Source organism: Eublepharis macularius, chromosome 4 (genome assembly GCF_028583425.1).
Source record: "Eublepharis macularius isolate TG4126 chromosome 4, MPM_Emac_v1.0, whole genome shotgun sequence".
Taxonomy (NCBI): domain Eukaryota; kingdom Metazoa; phylum Chordata; class Lepidosauria; order Squamata; family Eublepharidae; genus Eublepharis; species Eublepharis macularius.
Window position 1 is genome coordinate 127754701 of NC_072793.1, and position 20396 is coordinate 127775096.

Consider the following 20396-nt stretch of genomic DNA (forward strand, 5'->3'; position numbering starts at 1 on the left):
ATACGATCAAAACTGCAGCATTTTGTACTAGCAGTATACAAGCTCCCCTCAGCTCAGTCCGGAACTGAGCCAGCAATTATTACAAGCTATGCAAATTCATGCTTTGAACCAAGTAATTATAAATGTGAGCAACAGCGCTACATTTTATACTGGAAAGCACTACAGACCTCAATTTAAGAACTACAGGCTCATCAAAAGCTGAAGAACACGCTTCTCTTTTTGCTAACCCCATGGATATGCTCATCTGCCCCCTGCTGAATAACCAGTGAGACACTGGCAATTTGTTTGGGAAACAGCTTTAACCATACAACATAGATCTAAAAGAACGCTGAACCCAAACCAGGAGATTTTTATTAATACGTTATTCTGTTCTCCATACCTTACTCCGCAGAACAAACACACCTATAGGCCCCCGGCTTCCCATATAACTGCCCGGACTGCTTTCCCCTTCTAAATGACTTAGATCCAATGGAACATTTCTGCGGGCAAAAGGATTTCCATGTGCAGAGTGCATCCCCTGATCCCTCCTCACTGTAGCTCAAAATGCTGTTCCTGGAGACCCTCTAACTCAGGATCAGCATGGGGGGGCGGTATTTTGTGCTGCAGTGGGCACCAAGAAAGTTCTACTCTGCCAGCAAAGAACTTCCTGTCTTCAGAAATATTCTTTTGGACCCAAACCTATGTCCATCCGATCTTCTGTCTCCAAGTTACCCAGCTTCCTTAGAGAACCCACACAGTATTTTAAGTTCCATTTCGGAGACAGGTTCCTTCCTGCTCTACTTTACCTCAGATGACATCTCAGCCCAACTCATCTATCTACTAATGGGAACAAGAATTAGCTAAATGCTGTCCAGATGCCCATCTACAGCCTGTTCAAATTCAAAACTGCTTTGAATTTAAGTGGAGCAGGTGTTCTTAAACAAATAAATATTAAAGTAGTAATTTTTTTAAAAAAACAATGATTAAAAGAACAGACACATATAAAAGGTTAACAATTCTCCTTTTAGTTAAGCTTAGGAAGCTCTCTTGGAATTTTACCAACATAACTTATTTCCAGATGCTCGGGTAATGAACCACAACTCAGCCACCTCTCCTATTGAGTAGCACATCTTTAACCAGTCTTATGCTCCGCTGATTGTATCAAGAAACATGAAGGCCAGACAAGTCATTGCAAGGCTTGGAGGTAACTGTGAAATATTTATTAATGGGATGCATCAGTGGCATGGAAGGAACATTTGCTGGTAGCTGCTCTCTAATTTGTCTTCTCGAAAACATTTGCAGCACATAGAAAAGAGCCTGGAGAAAGGATCGTAGGAAGGATAAGAAACTGTTTCTAACCTCAAAACTCAGTTTTGCTGTAAATGGATCATCTTCAACCTCATCTGCTTCATAAACAAGCCTCATTGTCTGGAAATCTAGGTATGTTTGTTAGGGAGGAAATATGTCAATACAAATGTTATACAACTGCATGAGTACAAAGCCAAAATGACAGAAGGGATCTGTCAATCACTATCACCACCTCTTCCTTTGTCCAACTGTATAAACCTCTACAGGCTCATATATAGTAACTGCAATTCTGAGCTCATGAGAAATTGTGTAAAAGTTTATATGGTACAAACGGGTTGCCTTAACTTGCCAGCAATTACAGAACTTAGCCCCATATCCAGAAATATATAATCAGTTGAAGAATTTAATAGTGCCATTTTCATCCTTTCTCCCAATGTCCCTTAATGATGTTACATTTGTTCCTCCCACTCCTGAGTTTTCCTTTGTATACTGCTCAATGTGGCATCCACGCTTCAAAACAGATTTCAGCCTCTCTGGCTTCATGCCTTTACACTGCAAACAGGACTATGAAATGCCAATAATGACTGGAGCACTTGGCCTGAATAAATGACAGTGACTAGCAATCCCATTAATAACAATGGATTTCAAAGTAAGATTAATCTGGTCTTCTTTGGCAAAACTACAGATATTGTAAAAGTGAAAAGAAATCTAGTTCCTTGAAAGTAGAACAAACACTATTTTTTAAACTCTTTTTTGGTATGATTATTCAAAAAGAAAGCTTTAAAATATATATATCATGAGTATGTGGGGACAACTACACACCACCTAGTTTTCCTAGGTAACTGTCAGGACTGGAAGGATACCATCACTTGTCTGCTCTTGCCATTTATCATCGCTTTTGTTTAATCTCGGAACTTCCAGATCAATCAGAGCAACAGCTTCTTCATCAGTGATCCCTTCCTCCAAAAAGAATTCAACCAGGTGCAAGACTTCTGAAAAGGCACAAACAGAAGATACAAAGAAAACAAATAGGAGAAAATAGTTGCATGTCCAAATGCATGCCATATAGGTTAAACATATGCAGTTAAATGTAAGCATTCTGCATACACGTTCTCTACATTCAATTGAAAGGACTCAAGTCTACCAATTACCAGTGATTTTGGATACCAAAGAGTTTCAATACACCTGTAATCAACAATGGTAGAGACTTCCTCAACTGCAAGAGGTGTGTTCCATCACAGTCAGAGGAAAGATCCACTTTTAAAAGAACATATCCATAGGATTCATCACCCCAAAAGGAAGCATTTCACCCCACCCCAAGTAAACAAAATGAACAGTACTGATTCCTATGGGACCCCATTGCTTGATTCCTTCCATTGCAAGGACGGTCCATTTATTCCTGTTCTCAGCTCCGTGTTGTTTAAGTAATTTTAATTCATAACAGGATCCATCGTCTTATCCAACAATTGCTACTCGGGAATTTTTGTGAAAAGTCTTCTGAAAATTCAAGTATACAATGTCTCTCGAATCACTGTAATCTACATGTTCACTTTCTCAAAGGACTCCAAAAGGTTGTTGAGACAGGACTACCCTTTGGAGAAGCCATCCTTATTTTCATTTCCTAATTATTTAGCAGCAACATTAAGATGCAGTCATTCTTTTCTCCAGGAATTATTACCAGTTGTGATGAACAGGCCTGGCTCCAGCTCCACCTCTCCTGGGAAACAGTCAAGGAAAGCTGGCAGAATGCTGGGCTAATGAGAGTCCATCAGAAGGGTCAGAAAGAGGGAGAGAAGATTTTGAAGCTGCTGAAGAGAAGCAGCACAGAAATACCTGGCTGATGACACCTGTTCTGATATATTATAACCATTCCTTGTTTAATCACAATAGAGGTATGCGTTTTAAAATCATTCACTCCAGTATTCTGTCTTGTAAATAAAAGTTATTCTTATTTCTGGCTTAACCCTGGCTGACTTGAAGTTGTTGGCTGAGTGGAAATAACACAGAGGAACATCAAACAATCTGGTTATGATCGATGGGCCTTAATTAATTAAAGGGCGATAGTGTATACGGAAAGTAAACACTGAGTTCTCTTTCCCCGATAGCTGGTTGCCTGTCTGGTGGAGCTTCTGAGGAGAAAGGGCACCCAGTGTGGATTTGGGTCTGGGCTCTCTACCTGATAAATAGAGGTTAGACAGGTGGTATATTGTGGCTGCCATTAACAGCCTGGGAAACCCCAAACCTGTACAGTGAGATACAGCAAGATGGGTAGCCGTGTTAGCCTGTCTGTAGCAGTAGAAAAGAGCAAGAGTTCAGTACCACCGATAAGACTAACAAAATTTGTGGTAGGGTATGAGCTTTTGTGAGTCACAGCTTGTTACAGGAACTGGTCTCCTTGTAATAAAATGATTTGTGGGGGAATTAGCAAGCAAGGAGAATGGCTATGCAAGAGGCCAGTAGCTGCAGGGATCTATCACCAATTTCTACTAGGTCCCGTCCCAAAATAGCAAATGAGGCTGGTTCTTAAAGTCCAACAATAACTTTTATTAAGAACAAAATGGCATGCACATAAACTCGCAATTACGGGGTAAAAGCAATTACACACACAGAGTCCTAGAAAGCTTAGCCAGAAATTGGGAATAGAGAGAGAGGGAGCAAATATATCTACCTATCCTGAAGAAGGGCATCCAGTCTGCAGGAGAAGAGAGTAGCTTCCAATGCCAGTGTCCTTGGCTAGGAGAGCAAGAGGCTTGGGCAAACCTAAAAGGGAACAGGGCTTGTGGATCCGGAAACATGTACGAAGAAAGAGAGGTTTAGGGAAGTGACCCTAAGGGAGCAGCGCTTGGACTCAGGAAGTGTGCATGATTTGAATGAGGCCAGGGCCCTACCTTTATAGCTAAAATGTGCCCTGAGGTGGGAGAGCCCACCTATTCATTAGAACAAAGGCTCCAACGGTCAGTTCCTGGGTTTGACAAAAGGTTTGATTGCCTTGATCAGTAGCTGCCAGGGTGTGTGAAAGCAAATGCAAAACATATTCTAGCGCAGCACAAATGGGATAGTTTGTCAGTGAATTCCACCGGAGCTAAGTTGATGGATTTTAAGTGGGGATTATACTTTCCCAGGAACAACTGTATGAACTTATGAATATCATTTGATTAGCTCCTCAATCAAGGACAGGAGATCTCATCACAGAAGAAGGGAAAAGAATGTGTTAAGTGGGGATGACTCTGCGAGACCTTTCTTGCACTGGACACCTATGGGGCTGGCAGGACTGCAAATCCAATCACCTGTTAATCACTCCGCATTCCTGTGCGGCATTCTACACACGCCATGTTCTCCTGGGTGGGACTCAGCAACTGCTGGAGGTCCTCTGGTAGCAATACAGCAGCCATTTTAAATCCAGAGGCCTGGTGATATTTTTAATATCACAAACAACCGTATTAAAATGGCTATTAAAATGGCGGAGGTTGGGCCAACTGCTTGCAAGCTCACTTCTTCAGATACTGATCTGAAGAAGTGAGCTGTGACACATAGAAGCTCATACCCTGCCACATAATTTGTTAGTCTTATATGTGCTACTGGACTCTTGTTCTTTTCTACTATATAGGGAGGTTTATGATGGGTGGCAGTGTGTAAGGATAGCTAAAACAGCTGGATTTGTTACAAACCCGACTGCTAACATTACACCTTAACAGGAATTTCAGACACCATAGTAGACATTTTATCCAATCTGAGTTGTAATACTGCAACAAACCATAAGAGGACGCTGAGAAGACAAAAGGTTGCCTGCAATTAATGCAGACATTCCCCAAGTTGTTCAGCAAAGGGTTGTTGGTAGAACAGCGGTAACACAATGGCACAAGCTCCTACAAAGAAACACACAGAGAGGCAAGGTCACTGAAAACAAACCAGCACAAAGTGAACAATGAGGGCAGGACCATACTTTCCTAGGCCTCCCTCCCTCTGCAGATCTTTCTCCACCCCACCCTGCAAATCACTGCCTCTCAAGGACAACCAATGCAACAAAAGCAGCTGAAATTAGGAGACATGCAAAATATGGTGCTTTGATGATGGAAGGCACTATTAAGAGAATAATCTCTGCAAAAATTACCAGTCATGATACAAAATGGCAAAGGAGCACTTCAGTGATCAGTAGGGGCAAGCTGTGCAGGCCAAGTTTAAGTTTATTGTGGTTTACCATTGACTGGGCTTTTAGCTTAGAAAACAAGAAGGAAGGCTGATTAATGTTTACTGTTTTTTAAAAAAATTTACTTAAAAAAAAAATTTCTAGCACCAGCCATAGGTTTAGAAACTCATGACTGATATACATAGAATAGGGAAAATGTACCCACCCTCACTCCAAATGCATAAAATGATAAGCAGTAGGTTCAGGATGCATGTTAGGGAAACTTTTCTTCCCTTAATGCAACAGCCTATGGAATGTATTGTCACATGATACAGCTAGCATGAAGTGTTGGATGAATACATGGAAAACAGATCTATCACTGGCTACCATGATGGGGAATAAAGCACGTCTGCCTTAGATACTGCATGCATATGACTCCTGGAGATGGGTATTACTATTGTACCCTGATTGCAAACTTCCTTGAAGCAGCTGTCTGCTCACTATCAGCAACTGAAATCCCAAGCTTAAATAGACCCCTAGTTGCTTATGACTCTATATGATCTCTTATTTTTTAAGGTGCTATTAGACTTGAATCTTGTTTTCTCGTGTTCTTTTATACGGAAAAAATTGCATCAGCATAGAACTCAAACCCTTTAAATATCCACAAATATTCTCCCATTAGTATGACAGCTTGAGCCATTACATATTCTGCTTTCAATTGCTGCACCATTGGATGAGCATGATGAAATGTACCTCCTTGCCAGAAAGATGTAACCAAAGGTTACTGAAACAGATTTTTTGGCTCAGAGGCTTGATGAAACATACAATTTTTGATTCATTCACTGAAATGTTCTTTTAAATTGCACAATTACTTCAGGCAGCTATGTGTATCCTCAAGGCCTTATTGTGTTTATATTGTTTTAGGTGGCCTGATGGAGTGCATTTCCCCCGTCCATTTGACATTAAGTATTTGCACAATACAATTTATTGGATTCCCCTTTAGATGCAATTGCATAGAGCACCCATGAAACTCAAACTACTGAGAAGGGGAAGGCGACTTTTAAAAATGTAATTTACAAAAAAAGAGCGAGGCACAAGGACTGGGAAAAGGGAAGTCCAAATGCATACCATGACCCTGCCACAGTTATCCATGCTTTGAACACATCCAGGTTGGATTACCACTACATGCTCTATGTTGGGCTGCCTTTGAAGACTATTCAGAAGTTTCAGTGCACAGTGCCACAGCATGATTTCTTGCTGGTGTGCATTATTTTATGCTGGAATGTAAAGATCTAACCTGGCAGTTAATTCACTTCTAGGCACAATTAAAGGTACCGGCTCTCACTTATGATGTCTAAAACTGTGTGGGATGCAAGTGTTCAAAGGGCAACCTTCTCCTGCATTAAGAACTACTGCTGAGAACCTGTTGCATGTAAGGTGGGTAAACATCAAGGACAGGACCTTATCTACGGTGGCACCCCAGCTGTGGAATTCTGTCCCCCATGCTGAATCACCTGGCACCTAGCCTTTGAGCTTTAAGTACCAGACAAAAATTCTTCTATTTTCCAGGGCTGCTTCTTTCTTTCTTTCGCCTCTTTTAATTTTGTTGATTATATAGCTGATCCTTCCTCCCTCCCACTGCCTGATGGATTCTCTTGTCCCATTTATATTGTTGCTTATATTGTCCCTCTGTTATCATATTCTGTTCCTCTGACTTGCTTTTGATCTATTATGGGGTTTAAAACAAAATTGTTTGAAAAGAGCTTTTCGGCAGCTGGATTTGATGGTTTACATATGAGCTCTTATGTTTTATTTTTCTTGCTTTAAAAAAAGTTTTGTGCGGAATTCACCTTGAGAGAATTGCTCTGGGAGAATAGAATGTAAAAGTTTTAAATTAACTAAACAAACAAATGGGGCAGGTCCAAATAAAGAGGAAGACCTCCAATTCTGGAGAGTCCCTGAGAGGGCAGATGCATGAGCACACCCTCGTGGGAGTACACGGTGCTTAGAAGGGGAAAGTGAAGCAACCTGACAGAACACTGGTAACGGCAGCAGGCAGCAATTAACGGGTCAGGCAGTTTTTGGAAAGACAAGCATCTGAAAATGCGAGGCACTCATTTTTATTTGAATAGGGAGATGGAAACAGGACAGAGCATATTTCTGCAGAAGGGCAGCGTTTGCTCCTCACAGTGCCTCTTCAATTCAGTATGTGTCAACAAGGCATCTTTGTATCAAACCAGCTATTAAGAGATGAGAACAATACAGGCAGGAACTTACTTCACTGTCATGGAAAGGCTTGGATCGGATTGTCAGGCTTCCCAACTCAATTGATTTCTGAAATCGAGCTGGAATCTGCAGCCCCTGCAACTTGTCATAGGCGTGACGAGCCAATTTATAGGCGCCCAGAGCTTTGCTCTGCTTTGCCAGGGCAAATAATGTATTGCTGTAATCAAATTAAGGAACAAAACATACATATGGCAGGCAGGAAAAACCACATCATTGCTTTCAATCAGAGGAGCTATGCGCTGCAGCACAACCAGAGCCAGGGCTTGGAAGAGGCCTCTGCTGGAGACGTCTGTTTACATAAGTATGTTTACATAAACAAAATATGAAACAACTGCTATAAATGCTGAAGGGGTGGCATTCAGAGAGAGGAAGAGAGAGTGATCCCGTCAGCATGGAGGGTCCTTATTTTAGACTAGAAATTGGAAGGAAGGACACCAAGATGATTCTTCTTAAAGCACTCTTCGGCCAAAATGTCTGCATCTTTCCTTCCAACACAAGGTATCAAGTGAACGAGGCAGGGAAAAAAACCCAATCTGTAACAAACTATCTGCTTTTCATGGATTGGTTCCAAAGCACTTTACAGAACTGTTGGCCTTCCTCCTCACTGACAGGTGATCAGCCAGCCACTGAGAGGCTGACTCTGTTGCCTAGAGAAGCAAAACTTCTGTAATACTTAATAGACATAAATCAAAAGTACTTTCACCTAACTAGGTAGGCTTCTTTGAATCCAGCAAAAGAGTTCATGGAAGCAGTTGGCAGAATGGATCTTCCCCTGCATTTCCCTTCCTCAAAACTGGCTGCGGTTTCCAAAACTTCTGTCTGATGATTGGGAAAGCCTTGCAAAAAATGCACCTTAGAACAGGGAGTTGTAACAAGGCAGAGGAAATGAAAGACAATTTTCTCCCGCTCCCTTCTCTGTGGATGCAACCCATGAGCAGAAGAAAGCGAGGAAAAAAGGTAACTATCCGATTCCATCTTGTTGATGTAGCACCCTACTCTGTGCTGCATCTTGCTTGTGAGGTTCTTCCAAGCCTCAGGATTTTGGAACAAACAGCAGGTTACTTGGGAATGGCAGGGAAAGATCCACTTCTTCAACTCCTTGCACGAACTCTTCCATTGGATCCAATCCCATATTTCCAAGATCAAAGTAAAAGGCAAAGGGATCTAGTCCAGATCTCTGAATTCACAAGAAACTTACTACTGTGGAACCTGTGTATTATCCATCTTGGCCACAGGGGGTTGTGTCTTTCAGGGACACTTATAAATGTAGTCCAGGAAGTATTTTGGAATCTTTGTGGTGTGTGTGAGGTGGGAAATCTCTGACCAATGAAACACGGCTTGATGTGGCCTGGAAGGCTACCCTGGATTCAAAGGGAACAAAATCTGGGCTAGGCTAGGGCCAAGATAAGAGGGAGCCAATTCTGAGCAGAACTCAAGGAGCCTGGCTGAAGGAGGTGTCATACCACATGCTCATGGAGGAAGAGAAAAAGGAAAAACAGGGTAACCTGCAGGTCCCAAGCATCCCACTTGCAGTTGTCAATCTTTGCCCATTTCACTTGTGGAGTGGATTGGGAGAATCGTCCCACAAATAGTCATGTACCAGATGAATAGGAAGCTTTCTAAGTACTGTGGCTGCGTATTTATAGGAATCTCTTGTGCAGTGCAGAAACTGCTGTGTGATTCTAAGTGCTAAAAGGCTCTGAGGCATTTAACATTCTGGAAACGGAACCAGTCTATAATAATTTTCTGTGTAAAGTATCTCTGAAAACAGGAACTATGTATATTCTTGCAACAAGTCAGCATTCAGCTTGTATCAATTAACATCCTTTTTGGTTCACCAGAGAGCTCTTGGAGTTAGCTTTTGCCTATCAAAAGGATACACTTTAGAGATCCCCAGAGGAGTTTCCTTAGTCAGGCTATGAAGTAAAAACCTAGAAATATTGAAGAGCGTTTCAGGCAAATGGAAACTGAAGGGTTCTTCCTGCAGTGTTTTGAAAAGACAAAGAGACAGGTTAAGCTAAATCAAAATGTAAAGAATTAACATATTTGTTCATTTCTGTCTTGCAAGACAGGTCTTTCATTTATTCAGACAGCAACACCATCAGGAAAGTCCAGATGATTAGATTTAAACTGGACACAGATTTAAAAAGGGCCACAAAGACAAGCAACACAAAGGGAAATTCTGCATCAGCCACTCTATGAGAGCAGATGCCCAATACCAAGTAGTCCCATGGGACGCAGTACATTAGTTAACAGACTCCAGAATGGTCCAAAGGACACAGAGTGAGCTAATTTGGAAGTGCCACATGAACATCTTACAGTGTATCTGTGGATGGAGTGATAGACATGATAAAGTTCTGCCAAGTGCTGGAAGTGGTGAAACTTCTGCAACATTTCAGTCTTCTGCTGCGGGTCCTCTGAGGGAGGGAAAGGCAGTATATCAGCACAAATGCTTTGATCGGTTGCCAGCTAACAGTGAGACTAACTCCAGAAAGTTTATAGACCATCTTAGTTACGGCATTAACAGTCCTAAGAGATCTCCAAATATAGCTCATGTGGTTTGATGATCTTCACATATGATTCTGCGCTTTAAGAGCAGGGAAATTACGAAGATAAAAAACGATGCATAATTTTAAACACTGCCAGGGATTAAAGCTAAAAGGGAATGCATTTGCCTTCTATCTCTGGCAACTTGGTCCCCATGTGCATAATTTCACAAACCAATCCTACTGAGTGGTGTCCACACCCTGATAATGGTGCATAGGCTGTAACTTTGGTTCAGTGCACAGGACTGCACAGACCAATATGTTGGTCACACTGGCCCTTGTCACACAACGAAAAGCATCTTTTTTGTTCTGATGGGAACAGCAGATTTGCCCATGTGGTCTTTGGCCAATGACTCTCTTCTATCATAGACCCCTCTGTGCGTTAGGACCAATAATTACCTATTTCACAAGACTGTTACAAGTATGAATGACTATAAATGATATTACATGCATAGGCTGCAGTCCTAAACATAATCCACAGTGAACTTGGTGGGATTTATGTCTAGGGCTGAGATTTAAAACTATAATCCTAAACAGAACAAATCTGTTTTGGAGGTCTTTCATTCATAGAGTCACTATAAATTGGAAGTGACTTGAGGGCACTTAGCACACATACAAGCAAAGCTAAATCAAAAAGAGTCCAGTAGCACCTTTAAGACTAACCAATTTTATTGTAGCATAAGCTTTCGAGAATCAAGTTCTCTTCATCAGATGCATGATCTAAACTGGTCAAATACAGAAGAGGAGGGGAGATAGGGGAGAGAGATCTGGATCTACAAGCAAAGCTACCCACACATGGCCCCTGAAGCACGTAACTAGTCCTTAATAGTGTATTATCAGCTATTATAAATGGACTCTGAGATCCCTTCTTATAACTAATAAAGCTGATAGAGGAGAATGCTGTCCCCTGCAGAATTACTCCAGTTTAAGCCCATTGACATTCATGGACCTTGACTTGGGTTATTTTGTAAAGAACAGCACAGTTCAATTAGAAAACTTTCTAGCAGGTACCAGTTTTGAAATATACCCAGTAGGGCCCAGGGTCATGACTTGGCTTCCCCAAACATAATGATGGAGCAGAAGTAATACTTATTAACATTTCTTCGCCATAAATGCCACGCGCCGTTAAAACTAGCAGCTGTGAACTTTAGTCCTCAAGTTATCCATTCAGCTGCATGGTGATGAATGTGGTACACTACAGGGGTTCAGGCTGAATCACTGAGAGCTTTTCTATGTAAATAAGAACTATGTCACACAGCCATTGTAACCATAAATGAAGACAAAATAAAGATTACATTCTGGGTGGGCACAAAGGGGTCAACTAATGAAAGAAAAAGAGAAGAATTACAGCCATAATTCTCTTAAAATCCAAAAGGAGTAATTCCAACAGAGTAAAATGCCCATGATGGACTGAGGACTATCAGAAAATGGTTTATACTGAAATAACTGAAAATATGCAACTGCCTTATACATAGCTCATTGAGTTCAGTATTGTCTGCTCTGACTGGCAGCATATCTTAAGGGTCTCGGGGAAAAAAGTCTTTCCCAACTCCTGTTATCCAAGATCCTTTAATGAACCTAGGACTTTCTGCATGCAAAGCTGTTGGTCTATCACTGAGTCAAGGCTGTTGGGCATGAGTTAGGTCTATAGTCTTAGTTAAATCAATGCAGCATGTAGCCTGGGAAGACCTCCCTCCTTATTTTAAGACACAAAGGGGTATTAGAAGAGGTCTAGTCACTTTAGAAGACATTATGCAACCGTGAGTTAATGAAATGCTTGTCAGCTATGCTTAACCATACATAAAAGATAATACTTAACAACATAAATACTGGGATTTATATATACAATATAACAAAGAACAGAAACTTGTACAGCATGATTTATAAAGAGGTTTTCAGAATTTGTTAGATGTTCTACCTCCATGCATGAACAGATCACCTGTAAATCTGCTTGCTTTTCCTCACCTTGAGCTATATCTAAACACTGCATGGACAGCATCCAGTAATAATACGCTGCATCATTGAATCGGCTTTCTACCACAGCATTGTGAGTTAATTGTTCCAACACTTTTACAGCTTCGGTCTGTCTGCCAGCCTTGTGGAATGCTTGAAAGGGGGCCAAAACAAAGAAGATTTTACTGAGTGATTAAACCAATTAACTTGATTAAAATTAAGAACAGGTCCTGCAACCAAACAAAGAGATGGATGAAAGGGATTACACCCTGGCATTCTTCAGCATGGTTTTTTGGGGGGTGGATTAATGTAATGGAAGGGACACCAGAAAAAACTAGTTTACAGCTTTTATAGTACTTCAGGCTTCTTAAATGTGTACCTAAATTAACGTCTTTCCCTCATGTACTACATGTGGCCTTCAAGCTAGTTGTTTCCCCCACTTAGCATGGCTCGCTGGCATTGTCCAGGGCCCATGCTTTTTCTACCATAGCCCCCAGAGTAGACTCTCTGTGGAATAGACTCCACAGAGATGTGAGGAGAGTGCCATCTCTAGAGTTTTTTTAGGAGATGCTGCGAGACTATTTTATATGCCGGTTAAGAAACAAATAAAATCAGTATGAATGTCTCATTTCAATGAAGCACTTCACTTACTCAATGTTGAATAAAGGACCACACACAAGGGCTGATTCACACTTTACTTGCTGGTCTCAGAGCAAACTCCAAGTGAAAAATGGCAGAATACATACGGAAAAAGGCAATTGGGAACTGCAAATATGCATTCCATTGGCTAGATTTCCCTGCAATAAATGTGGAAGGATGCTATTCTCTGTCATTACAAAGAAACCTAACCCAGAGGTAATTCCAAAACAACAGTAATGCCCTGCATACACTTTGCCATTTAAACTCGGGCACCTGTAACCTGTTCAAAATACAAAGTGTAGATTAGTTCTAAATATAAAAAGTCACTAGCTGTACTTTAAAATCCAGCCCTAGTTTCTACTTGGTAAATGTAAGCTATACAAAAATGAAGTACAGACAATTCAGTGAGCTTGATTCATATGCTACATTTTTTCATTACTGGGATTGGTCCCAGGAGCAACTAACTTTGTAGGAATACATGTAAATCATAATGTGGAGAGCTTGGTGCTCTAGAGAATATCCACAATAGGATTTTAGAACTTGGATGTGGAGAATACTCCTGCCAGAGCAGCAGAGTTCATGTTTCACTGATATGCTAAAAATGTTTGACCAACACCCCTTGACTGCAAAAAGTAACTATTTACTTTCAGCTATAAACTTATCTTACCACCACCATCCCTATAATATCAGTACAATCCTAAACAGAGTTATGCCTATTAGTCTCATTAAAATCAATGGACTTAGAACAGCATAACACTGCTTAGGATTGCACTGTTTGTGACCAGGATCTAGTTAGATTCTTCCTATGCATTTTGTGCAAAATTACATCCTTCCCAAACAAAAATGCTCAATATTCTATTTTTTTTTGTTTTAGGAAGCAGCCAGTATATTCTGAGTGCTGTCATCATCCTAGCTCCCCCCCACCGCCCGCCCTCCAATCCTCTGTACAGTCCTACCTTTTTGGGCCTCTTCAAATCTATCATTTTCTGCCAACCACTGAGCATATGGAACGTAAACATTATCCTTAAATTCAGAATGCTTTTCACACAAAGCAAAAGCCTGAAATATAGCATAAACTCATTATTAACATACTGCAAAAAAAGTATACACTCCCAGATACATTCAGAACCACCAAATATCATAGTGCTTTTCAAATTCACACATACACCTGATGGAAGAGATTCAAATTAAAGATACACCAGATTCAGACCCAACTCAAGTATCACCAAGAACAGGTGCCTTTGTCAACATACATTTGTGATATTCTCTGATAATCTAAAGGTAAAGCTGTGTACAGTTCTACTTGGGAGGAACTGCCTACTGAACACAGTAAAAAAAACCCACAATAATTTCTAAGTCAACATGCATAGGATAGTTTTGCAATGTTTTAGGATGTTCCCTCTAAGGTAACTGTATTACTTCTGTGATCTTCTTTAGAAACATAGTATATTTATAACAACGATGAACAAGATGGCAAACCGGTGGCAAACTATGCTAAGCTGAATTCAACCAGTCACCACCACTGGCTCTCTCAACTACTATTTTGCCCTGGATAATTTTTTTTTTTGCATTGACACAAAGTAAGCCACATGATGTCTAGAACAGCAATGTCAGAGCACAATGTAAGTGAGGCTTGACAAGAAAACATTAGTAAAGTTTTTGCTATGTGATTAAGCTGGTGACTAAAAATTTCCTCAGGAGGCAGGCTTCCCTTTCAGCTGGGCAATTTGTTCTCAGAATCCTAAGTGAGCAAAGTTGCTCTTAAAATAAACTTCAGCACATTCAAAAACATGTAGTTTAGTTATAATTTCTTTTTTCATTTACGTAACAACTTCAAGATCGAATGCTAAATGAGCACTGAGAGGCAGGAATGATAAATGATCGTCCTTGTAGAAAGTTCTAGTTACCTCATCCCACTGTTGCGTCTCCACATGGAGCTGTATTAAGGCCTTTAGGTCACCAATCTTCATGTAGGTTTCTGCAGCATAGCCATGGTTGAGTAATTTTTTGAAATAGTAGGCACATTTTGACAATGGTTCACGCTCCGCTTTATCTAACTTCCGGGCAATATCGATTAATCTAAACACAAAATCCAAGAACAAGTCCTAACTCACTGATTGATTACAACTCTGAATTCTTGCTATTATGTCTAAAATAAAAATGATACAGCCATCAGGCAGAGACATCTATGCGTGCACCTAAGCACATTTATTTATATTTGTGCTCTAGTAGTCACCTGCCAAACTACAAACTTGCTTGTTCATCAGAGGGCTGCTAGAGTGTAACAATAAAAGAAAAGCTCCTAGCTGTATCAATGCAGCCTTCCACAATGAGTGGTAGAGTCTTGCTAGTTGGATTTCATAGTCAACAAAGAGAGGCAGTATTGTGTAATGGCTACTACTGAACTAAAATCAGAGAAACTGGACTCAAATTCCCACTCTGTCAGGAAGTTTAATAGATATCTTGGGCCAGTCTCTCTCTCTCTCTTAGAGTCACAGGATTGTTATGAGGATAAAATGGGAGGAAGGACCAGGCCATGTTCTCTGCCTTAATATTGTTGGTAGAAAAAAGAGTGGGATAAAAAAATTATAATTAATTTAGCATAGACTTTGAGGCTTTTTCAATGTACTGTCTGGAATTAATTTTATTAAAATACCAACAATCAAAGCTTTCCATGAAAAAGCAGGTTTTGCCTTCAAACAACTGGGTTCTTAAGACCCTGAAGCCCACATCTTACTATCATGCCATCAAAGGAGAAACTAAAACTCAGGATAACTATACCTGACCTTCGCGGTACATTTGTACTACTGTTTGTGAAAATCAGTTGTGGGGGTGGGGGGAGGGACAGAAAAGCATGAGAAAAACTCTGCTCTCAGCTTGAGGGTTTCCTGTCTACCCCTTCCTGTTATACCTTCCCCAAAGTTGCTCCTGTTGGAAGATCTTAGGAAGTGTGGTGGGAGGGAGTACAGCAGGCTGTAGCTGTAAGGAGGAAATTCATAGAAATTAGAGACTTCAAGACTGTGTGAGCAGAAGAGCCTTCTGCTTGTACAAGCAGCTGCTTGGATCTGTCTCAGCCTTCTGGGCATTTAAGTCATACCATGAGACAGGGGCTATAATTTACAGTTGTCTTCTACCATGGATATGTACACACAATTCGCATAACTGAACCCAGATTCAATTTTGGGGTCTCAAATATTTTTTTAAAAAACCCATACAGTACCATCAAAATAAAACTAGGTATAAAGCAGGATAGGCAACCCCAGCATGCATGCTGAACAGAGAACACAAGACTATTTGCTTGACACATAGGGCTGGTTCTACACCTAGGAGACTGAGGTGACATCCTGAGGCACTAGGGTGAAGCTTGCTCTCAGTGTGTTGAATCACAACCCTCAACTTTCCCTTGCTTTTTTGTTTTTCAGCCTACCACCATTTTTCACAAGTAAATATGGTGGGGTTGGCGCTCAGGCCTACCCCTAAACATTTCAATTTCAGTGTTCTTCTTTATTCCCTATAATAGAAATTTTTGAAGTGTAAGCAATCTTCAGAGTGACTGCACACACCATTGTTTATTGAAAACAGATAACAGTTCCTTTGAAAGTATCATAGTGGGCAAGACTTACATATCGACCCAGCCACGATCACCACTGATTTCTATGGCCTTCAGATGCTCGCCTGCAGTAATGTACATCTCCACTGCTGCTTTGGGTTCATTGATGTTCTTGGCCCAGTCTGCTTGTTTTGTGATTAGCATCTTTGTATCTTTGGGGTCTCCAGAACCAAGGAAATCCTGAGGAAGTGCAACAGATGATTTTCTGCCTTAAGCTTCCTGTAGCAATCACTGTATCAGAGGCCAATTCTACATATTTCCCTACCAAATCACTTTACTCGCATAATAATTGCAGTTTACATCACATTATGAGTAAAAAAACAATAAAGGCAGAAAAAATTGACTGAAACAAAATTATGAATGAATTTCAGACCAGTGAAATTTCATTATTTATCTTCTTCCAGTGGCTTACCAATAACAATTTCTGCAAATAAAGATGAGAGTTTTCTCTCTGGTCTCACCATTTTAAATTCCCAAAGTGCAAGCTTATAATTCTGAAATCTGTTCCAAAGGCATGTTGCACAAGGAATGACTTTTCCCCCTTCAATGGTACTTACATAAAAGGGATTGGAGGTATGAAGGGCTAGAACCAAACAGTCAAATGTAATGTAATGTTTTATTGACATTATCCTATCTCAAGTCACAGTGGTTCTATAGAAAAAGGGTTGGAACCTATGCCTCATTCTACTTGTGGTAAATGGCACTTTCATTTTTGTGAGATTTCAGCCAATCCCTCCCCTTCTCCTGCTGCTGTTCCTGAGGCTCCACCGAAATTCAGGAAGATTTCAAGGAACACAGCAAACTGCAGTGGGAAAAGGGAAGTAAGAAAGTGCCAGTAATGGACCGGACCGAAGGGGAGAGGGAGAGGAAGAGGATTACAAACTTGTTTCTCTGAAAGCCTTCGACAATACATCTCTGTTTAACTCAAATTTGTTTGTTAGTTTAAAATCTGTTCACTCCTACGTTCCTTCTTATAAATAATGTTTATTTTTGTTTTGTTTAACCCTGGCTGGCTTGAAATCATTGGTTGAGGGGGGGAAATACCACACACAAACACTCTGGTCACTTTAAATGGGCCTAGTTTAAATGGTGGCAGCATATATAGGGAAAGTATATAGTTCCCTTTCCCCCAATAACCCTTCAGCTAGGGTTCCCAGGTGCCCGCCAGTGGTGGGCAAACTCCCAGAGGTTGCCCACAACCAGCAGGGACCCCAGGAATGCGCCTTGCATGATGATGTCACTCCCAGAAGTGATGACGCGCCAGCTGTGGGAGTGCTGCTATGATGACGTTACTTCTGGAAGTGATGTCATCACATAGGCGCTGGAGCTCACATGCGAGCCACCCTGCTGCTGGCATGAGGTAAGTGCCAGGTCCCTCCCCCTCCCACCAGGAGCATATACGGACCTGGCAACCCTTGCTGTAGCTGGATGAGGAAAGATATATATGGTACATATGGGGAGCTGGCTGCCTGTCTGGTGGAGCTTCTGAAAGATCTTGTGAGGATTTGGGTCAGGGCTCTCTGCCTGCTAACTGAGGCTAGACGGGTGGTGTGTGGTGGACTTAGCCTTTACCTGCCTGGGTGGCAAGGAGTGTGAAAGGCTGTGTAAAGAGTCTCTCCACTGTTTCAGTGCCCTGCTGCAAGCACAGCACACAGGGCCAAACCTAGAGTTTCACTCTCATGGGGAAGACCTCTCCTCAACCATGGTTTCACTGGGTGACCAGGATCGAGTCTTCCCTTCCAACTTCAGTAACCATCTTTGAAATGCTAACCAGAAAGTCACAAGGTTGGTATAAAGATAGAAATGATAAAGAAAGCAATATTTGACTTTAATATTCATTTAAGCCATTAGATCTATACTTCTAGTATTATTATACCTATGGCAGGCTGGTGAGACATACTAGCAAGGTAGGTACCACGCAATGCACTGCACAAGTTCACACCCACTGGCAATCTAACAAATTCCTGTCCTATCACAAACATCTTGTTCACAAAATATCCACAGTAATATACAAGCACAGGAGAGATAAAAACTATTGGGTAAGTTTAAAAGGGAGAGACAGGAAAAAATGGTAGGTTAGGAAGTTTTTAAAAAATAGCAGCAGAATGTTGCTGTTCAGTATGCAGAAAATATATATTAAGGACAGGTCGGAGAACTGCAATTGTGCTTGTGGACATCATATTCATAGAGAATAGGTCTATCAGCAGCTATTAGCCATGATGGCTAAATGGAACCTGCATATTCATGGTAATATACCAGTTGCTAGGGAGAAAGAACAGGGGGAGGCTCTGGCGTCTATGCTGAGAGCCTTCCAAGGCATCTAGCATTACTATTTATCGGATCCAGTATGGCACTTCTTAAGTCAGTTGTGACAGTGGTCAACCCAGGATTTACCTCCAATGCAGCAGTCTGGCATAATGCCAAAAATAAACAAGAAAAATCAACCAGGTGGTACATGGAATGAAGGCACAAGTCTTTAGAGAAAGTCACAGCTCAGCAGAGATGGGGCAACAAGAGGGGGGCATCATGATGGGCATGGAACATTCTGAAGGCCACGTAATTGATTACAAAGTGTTAGAACGACAATTGCGTCTGATTCAAAAAACAATGCTCAACTTTTAGTGTTATCTGTGCAGAAGTAAGTCCTGCCAAGTTGTGTAAGACCTATCCACCTACTTGCTTTCAAAGCATGTGGATGTTGCAGTATTGTCAGACATGATTATGTGAAAAAGTGAAGGTATTCACGCTTTTTGAAACTGAGTGGTTTGCCACAGAGAGTAAATAATTTGCCTCCACAGCAGGGATGAAATGAACTCTGAACTAGCCAGTTGCAGGACAGTTGTATAACATCTTAGCTGCTGAAGTAAGCCTAGGACAGTATTTGCAGAACATTAGATGCAATTCTGCTTAACAATATTTTGCTGTTCTGGGGGTGGGGTGGTATCGCTAAAGGTAAGAGGATTTGTTTTGTTTGTTAAGAAGCTGAATGAAGAAATGAGTGTTTGTTTTGTGTAACTGTGTTTCTTAGCTTAGATCACCAAAATAAATTAGATGCAGAAAGTTCAGTTTCCTGAACTGCAATGAATTTAGTTGTAAGTTGACAGTAATGTACGATCTGGTATGTTGATAAAAAGTCTAAGGCTGCATGTTCACATGGTTTCCAGAACTGTGCCAGCATCATGGGCTTCTTTCCTGCAAACTGTCCAGGTTCATTTGCAATCATCAGGACGTACAAGACGAGCCCTGGAAATGTCTAGTAGCCTAAGGCTAGACAACAAAAAACAAAAAAAATTACTGAAAAATCTCTTGAAAAGAATAACTAGCAAACTCAAGCTTAATTAACCAATACAATTTCCTCAATTTAATTTCAATTACACATTACATGCAAACATATGTAATGATAGGGTTGTTCTATCTATTTTATAAATAAATAGAAGAAATAGCTACTTCAGAAAGGGAGATTTGGAATAGGAAAACAGCAAGGCAGGGAAGAGCTAAGCAGCACCTCCTACCATCACTTTTCTGTTCAAAACCACTCCTCCTCAAAGCTGCATATTTGATTCCATGTGATTGCTCATCAGCCCCTACACTGAGCTCTGCTCAACAACTCATAAAAGATTTCATTTTACTCTATACTAGTTAAGTGAGCCCCACTGTTGCCAAAATATATATTAGCGAGATGAAATTTCTACTCCATGAATTAGATTTATGTTTCAGAAGACTTTAAGCATAGCACTTTAAGCGTAGCACTTCTAAGACCTTGCAGTGAAACACAGTCAGTGTTAAGTCACACTTGCAGGAGAAAAGCAAAAGATAATTCAAGCACAGGCTATGCAGTCTGCATTTTAGATAAGGTTCCCCCACCCACTCTGAGGGGAAAAAAATCAGAAATATATACAAGCGCCACAGCAAAGCTTTTGTCCAGTAATAGACAGAATAAGTCTGAAAT

General features: G+C 40.9%; 1 protein-coding gene across 1 annotated transcript in view; it reads right to left on the reverse strand.

Annotated features, from left to right (window-relative positions):
• Nucleotides 1-20396, reverse strand: part of IFT122 (intraflagellar transport 122) — a 74686-nt gene that overhangs the window by 5293 nt on the left and 48997 nt on the right. The window contains exons 18-27 of the mRNA XM_054978303.1: nt 16461-16627; nt 14745-14916; nt 13794-13896; nt 12211-12351; nt 10019-10116; nt 9580-9680; nt 7691-7856; nt 5042-5153; nt 2151-2279; nt 1339-1415 (exon numbers count right to left, since the gene is read on the reverse strand). Coding sequence (XP_054834278.1) covers nt 1339-1415; nt 2151-2279; nt 5042-5153; nt 7691-7856; nt 9580-9680; nt 10019-10116; nt 12211-12351; nt 13794-13896; nt 14745-14916; nt 16461-16627 — 1266 coding nt within the window. The remainder of the gene's footprint in view (nt 1-1338; nt 1416-2150; nt 2280-5041; nt 5154-7690; nt 7857-9579; nt 9681-10018; nt 10117-12210; nt 12352-13793; nt 13897-14744; nt 14917-16460; nt 16628-20396) is intronic.